Genomic DNA, 6,000 nt, shown 5'->3' with positions numbered 1-6,000 from the left:
CCCATCTCCATCACCCCATCTCCATCACCCCATCTCCATCACTCCATCACTAGCATCCCATCTCCATCACCCCATCTCCATCATAACCTATATCCATCACTCCATCTCCATCACCCCATCTCCATCACCCCATCACCATCACCCCACCTCCATCACCCCATCTCCATCACCCCATCTCCATCACCCCATCACCATCACCCCACCTCCATCACCCCATCTCCATCACCCCATCTCCATCACCCCATCTCCATCATGACCTGTCTCCATCACTCCATCTCCATCACCCCATCTCCATCACTCCATCTCCATCACCCCATCTCCATCACTCCATCATCACCCCATCTCCATCATGACCTGTCTCCATCACTCCATCTCCATCACCCCATCTCCATCACTCCATCATTACCCCATCTCCATCATCACCCATCTTCATAACTCCATCTCCATCATCCCCCATATTCATCACTCCATCTCCATCACCCCATCTCCATCTCCCTCGCTCATTCTCCATCACCCCATATCCATCATCACCCATCTCTATTATCCCATCTCCATCATCACCCATCCCATCTCCATCACTCCATCTCCATCACCCCATCACCATCACCCAATCTCCATCACTCCATCTCTATCACCCCATCTCCATCATCACCCCATCTCCATCATCACCACCTCTCCATTATCACCACCTCTTCATCATCTTCATCTCCTTCATCCCCATCTCCACCATCACCATCACCCCCACCACCTGTCTTGTTATTACCACCTCCCTGGGCTTCCAAGAAGGCGCCATCTCCCTGCACCCCAGTGTCTGAGTGGAAATCCAGAGTCTGGGTGCAGGGCCCAGGGTTTGAGAGCTCCGCATTCATGTCACCTGAGGGGGACAGAGGTCCAGCAGCTGTAGCTCCCAGCTGCTCTGAGCAGCTCCTGCCTCCTTGTCCCCACCCAGGGGATGACCAACAGCTCTGGGGTCATCAGCCCTGCCAAGCTCACACAGAAGGGTCCCTCCACACATCTACACACATCCCTCTTTGGTTCGGGGCCCTGTGCCCTTGTCTCCAAGCCCCATCTCTCTCTCTGCCCTGCCACACTTGGACCATGTTCAGACCTCGACAGCAGTCAGACAGAGAACCACAAGGAAGGAACAGACGTGCACGTTGGCTTTGTGTTTAATTACAAAGAGAAGGAGGAAACCAAGCATGTTTCCCAGCCAGGGACAGCACACACAGACCCCTCTGAGCCGCTGCAGGGGCCCCGTGATGACTAAGGCCCCCAGTGAACATGGAGGCAGCCTGGTTTCTTCTGGACGGTGACAGGTGGGCTCACTGGTCCCTGGTTCTCACAGGGAGCCATGAACCATGGAGGGTGAGGACCTGCCAGCCGGGGTCCTGCAGGCGCCATGTTCAGAGCTTTCAGAATTACATGCCCCAGTGACCCCCCCCCCCATTTAAGCAGCAGGTAAATGGGGGCCCAGGTGTGGCCGGGCACAGTTTGCAGGGGTGTCCGGAAGGTGGTGGGGAGAAGAGAGTTTGTTACAGTCCACTGTGACACTGGCCTGAACATCTCATGGAGGCAGAGGAGGGGTGGGGGTTGGGGGTGTCACCTAGCTTTGACCCTGGCTTCCAGCCACCACCACTTACTAGTCTGCAGGGCTCTGGGAAAGTGGCTTCCATTGCCTCAGTCTCTTTCTCTGTTAAACAGGGAGCCCACACGAAACCTGGCTGCACACACAGGAAAGAGGTGCAGGGCTTTTCAGAGCCTGCATGCACCGGCATATAATAACTGCTCAGTTAACAGCCATCACCAGCAGTCTGGACACCACTGCACCGATACCTGTGCAGCATGGAAGACACAAGACTCCGGGGACCTTCCAGAAAAGCCCTGCTGCCTATGGCCGGGCAGGTCAGAGGTCAGGGAGCCCTCAGAGATAGGTCTGGGAGGCCCCATCCCACTGTCCATGCAGCCTAGAGCCCCGCTGCCCCGCCTAGACCTCGGTGCCCTCCCGGGGGTAGAGGCCATTGTTGGTGCTGAGGCCATTGTAGAAGTGAGGGCTGAGTGGGTTGAGCACAGAGCCCCCGTAGCCCAGGCTGCTGGGGGTCACGGGGCCAGTCCATTCGCCCCCACCCCCGGGCCCACTGAGAGTGCCAAGAGGGCTGTAGGAGCTAAAGGTCAGCACGTTCTGCCCTGTCTTGTCCTCGGGCTCTGGGCTTAGTCCTGGGGGACCCCCAGGGCGGGCAGGGGGCCCTGAGCTGCTTACGTAGGCTGTCATGGTGGAGAGGAAGCTGTTGAGACAGGGGGCGCCGGGCGGGCCGGGCGAGCTGTGCCTCTCCGGGGGGCTGTGGCTGGCTGGGGCGTCCCCCCGCAGCAGGTCCCCCGGCTCTGCGGCCTCAGGGCTGCCGCCTCCCAGAAGGCCGCCCTCAGCCTTCTCGGGGGCTGAAGTGCTGGAGGAGCCAGGACTCACATCTGACTTCCTCTTCCTCTTCCTGCGGAAGTTGCCATTGTCAAACATCTTCTCACAGTTGGGGTCCAGCGTCCAGTAGTTCCCCTTCCCTGCAGAGAACGTGGAGGGGTGAGGGTTGAGGCAGGGGACCCTCCAGCTGGCCTTCCCGCCCTCATTCCCCAGCTGGGACCAGACTGGCAAAGGCCAGAGTCAGGAGAGGAGGGGGTTACCTAGGCCCTCTCCCATCTTTAACAGGGTGCCCCAAAGCTGAGCACGTGAGGTGGACAGAATGTCAGGTCCAGTGGGAGCAGACAACAGGTCTCTAAGGAGTGAGGTCCCGGGGGTTGGGGAGAGGGGCCTCCTCTGATCACTCGAGAGAAAACTCCAGATGATATCCAGGATGGGGCTGGGCCCCAGCTTTGCTCCCCAAGGACAGAGGGCCCCAGCCTCAGTTTCCCCATCTGAGTAGTGGGCTGGCCGAACCTGTCGTTTCTCCCTCGGACCCTGTCCATTGACCCCAGTGCTCTGAGTGTGTGGGGGAGGGTCTCAAGGTCTGGATGGTAGGGGGGTCCCTCCACAGGTAGCAGCTGCCCTCGGTGTTTGAAGCCAGGCTTGGGAAGGACTCTATCCTGTCCCTGTCCGGTGGAGGGGAGGAGGCATTCCCGGGGCCTGCCAGACTCCCAGTGAGGGCACCGTGTTGCCACAGTCCTGTGAGCAGCTAAGGGTGTCTCTGTGCTTATTGCTATTTTTTAAATATATATTTTTCTTTTTATTGAGGGGGATCAATGCTTGACGGTGCATCCATCCATGGAAATGTGTATATGATTTCATTATGCACGTGGCCCCCCAATTTTTCTCCCTCTCCTCCTCTGTACTTTTTAAAAAGTGTTTCATTTATTTATTGGATAGAGACAGAAACTGAGAGGGAATGGGAGACAGAGCGAAAGATAGACAAGCTTTACTGCTCATGAAACATGCCCCCCCCCGGAGGTGGGGACTGGAGGTCTTGAACCTGGGTCCTTGCATGCATTATACAATGTCTGCTTAACTAGGTGTGCCACTGCCTAGTCCCTTCTCCTTGTCTTCAGATAGAGACAGAGATGGAAAAAAGAGAGAGAGGAAACAGAACCAGAGCTTCCTTCTAAGTGGTGGAGGCCAGGCTTGAACCCATGTCCCTCACATAGCAAAGCAGCCTACTGTCCAGGTGAGCTATTCTCTGGCTGCACCACCCCCACCCCCCACTCAGACACACAGGGCTGGGGAGCAGCCTGGGGTTCACAGTCCTGGGAGTGACCCTCCACCAACCAGGCCTCCCGTTATTACCGTCACCTCTAGACTATCTTCCTGGGCCGTGAGGGTCTGCTCAGAGCTGCCCCACAGGGCAGGGAGAGGATGGGGGGCACAGTCGGAGGGTGTGTGTGTGTGTGTGTGTGTGTGTGTGTGTGGCATCGGTGGCCCTGGGCTTATGCTCACACGTCACATGGCCCACCCACTCCCACCCGGGCTGGGGGCCCCCAAGGACCTCGGGACTCTCCTGTCCCCGCTGGGGTGCCGCAGCCCCTAGCTGCTTCCAGTCAGGGGAGACCGAATCTGGGGGTGTTGAAGAAGTCCCTCCAGTGCCCAGCTGTGCCAGTGAGGCTCCCGGGCTGGGTGGGGGTGAGGGGCGGGGTCCTCACCCGGGTCGTCCTCGTCCCGCGGCACCTTCTTGAAGCAGTCATTGAGCGACAGGTTGTGACGGATGGAGTTCTGCCAGCCGGCCTTGCTCTTGTTGTAGAAAGGGAAGTTGTCAGCGACGTACTGGTAGATCTGGCTGAGCGTCAGGCGCCTGTCGGGGGCGCCGTGGATGGCCATGGCGATGAGGGCCGAGTAGGAGTAGGGTGGCCGCACCAGCTTCATCAGCTCCTCCTGCGAGGGAAGGGGCAGCCAGCCCAGCTCGCCGGCACCCAGCCCTGGCAGGAGCGGCCGCTGCACCCCGTAGGCCTGGGGCAGGAAGGGGCTGGTGCTGGGGCCCGGCAGGTAGGGCGGAGGGGTCAGGGCTGGCCCGTTGAGCCACAGGTAGGGGTTGGGGGTGGCCCCGTACTCGCTGCCACCTTCGAAGGCGGGGGCCCGGGGTGGGCTGGGCACGCCCTGGGGGTGGAAGAAGCCTTCGTAGTACAGGTTCATCTCGGGGGGCTCCTGGCCCAGGCTGGGGAATTGGGGGCTGCATCGGGAAGAGGAGGAAGCCTGGAGGTCGAAGGAGCTCATGCTGTGGAGGGGGTGCGGCGGTGGTGGTGGTGGGGGGCGGCCCTGCAGCTCCTGCCTGCCACCCTCGGGAGCTGTCCCTGCACAGGTGCATGCCAGGTGCCTCCCCTTATACCCCTGCCGGCAGGGCGGGGCGGCCCCACCCACGGGCGGCACCTGCTGGGGCCCAGCCCCCCTCTTCTGCTCCTGCCCGGCCCACGGGCACGTCCTGCCGGGGACAGTCGGTTCAGGGAAGCTGTTCTGGACCTGCAGCCCGCCTGCCCGCCGGCCCGCCCCTCTGTCTGTCCGCCCCTCTGCCACTCCGTCTGTGCCTTTTCTCTCCTCCCCCTCTTGCCTCACCTCCCAACTGGCCTCTCATCCTGGGCATTCTCTCCCCCTCTCTCTCTCTCCTCCTCCTCCTCTTTCTCCCCCCCCCCCTCTCCTCCTCCTCTTTCTCCCTCTCTCTCTCTTTCCCTTTGCCTCGTTGCTTCTTTCCTTCCTCTCCTGACCACTGCTTTGCTTTTCTGGAAAGCTTTATTACACACACACACACACACACACACACACACACACACACACACACACACGGGGAGGGGGGTTTAGTCGGGTGGTGACACACACGGTTAAGTGCACATAGTACGAAGCTCAAGGACCCGTGCAAGGATCAGGGTTCAAGCCCCTGCTCCCCACCTGTAGGGACGAAACTTCATGAGCAGTGAAGCAGGTCTGCAGGTTTCTCTCTCTCTCTCTCTCTCTCTCTCTATCTCCCCTTCCTCTCTCAATTTCTCACTGTCCTGTCCAATAAAAGGGAAAAATGGCCTCCAGGAGCAGTGGATTCATAGTGCTGGCACTGAGCCCCAGTAATAACTCTGGAGGAGAGAGAGAGAGAGATTGAGAGAGAGGGAGAGAGAGACAAGTGGGGAAAGGTCAGAGCACTGCATGCCTGCTGTGGTGGCTGGGTTTGAACTTGCTGCCCTTGAGCCCAGGCCCTCCTGCCTCCTGCGGGTGCTCTGGCAGGCTGAGTGCCCCCTAACTCTCCAAGCCGCTGTCTGTGCTCTGCCCTGCCTCACCGTCTCCCTTGCTCTGTCCTGTCTTTCCTCCTTTCCTTCTTGTCCCCTCCACTGGACCACGGCCACTGGGTCAGCAGCCACCTTTCTTGCCTTTGATATGAGGTCTCACTGGTTGGAGCTCCCTGGTAGGAGTCTCACTGGTAGGAGCTCAGAGCCTGGCCCCTGGTGGGCTTCCAGGGCTCTCTGCACACACACACACACACACACACACACACACACACACACACACACACACACGTGCTTACACACACACACACACACACACACACA

At 59.5% G+C, this 6,000-nt stretch overlaps 1 protein-coding gene across 1 annotated transcript; it reads right to left on the bottom strand.

The window, feature by feature from the left end:
* Positions 1-1,151: 1,151 nt before the first annotated feature.
* On the bottom strand, positions 1,152-4,951 carry FOXI1 (forkhead box I1). Its single transcript, XM_007520851.3, has 2 exons — positions 4,117-4,951; positions 1,152-2,550 (listed from the first exon to the last, which is right to left on the bottom strand). Exons 1-2 carry the CDS (start codon positions 4,682-4,684, stop codon positions 1,985-1,987), a joined length of 1,134 nt encoding a protein of 377 aa, XP_007520913.1. The 5' UTR covers positions 4,685-4,951; the 3' UTR covers positions 1,152-1,984.
* Between the last annotated feature and the right edge of the window lie 1,049 nt (positions 4,952-6,000).

The sequence above is a fragment of the Erinaceus europaeus genome, chromosome 9, assembly GCF_950295315.1.
Source record: "Erinaceus europaeus chromosome 9, mEriEur2.1, whole genome shotgun sequence".
NCBI lineage: Eukaryota > Metazoa > Chordata > Mammalia > Eulipotyphla > Erinaceidae > Erinaceus > Erinaceus europaeus.
The sequence above is the reverse complement of the archived record's forward strand: the minus strand, read 5'-3'. Positions and strand labels throughout refer to the sequence as shown.

Excerpts from the sequence above, each read along its gene's own strand:
- FOXI1 (XM_007520851.3), bottom strand. The coding sequence starts at position 4,684 with ATGAGCTCCTTCGACCTCCAGGCTTCCTCCTCTTCCCGATGCAGCCCC. Across the intron at positions 2,551-4,116 it reads GCGGGACGAGGACGACCCGG|GGAAGGGGAACTACTGGACG; the intron begins GTGAGGACCCCG and ends CGTTCTCTGCAG.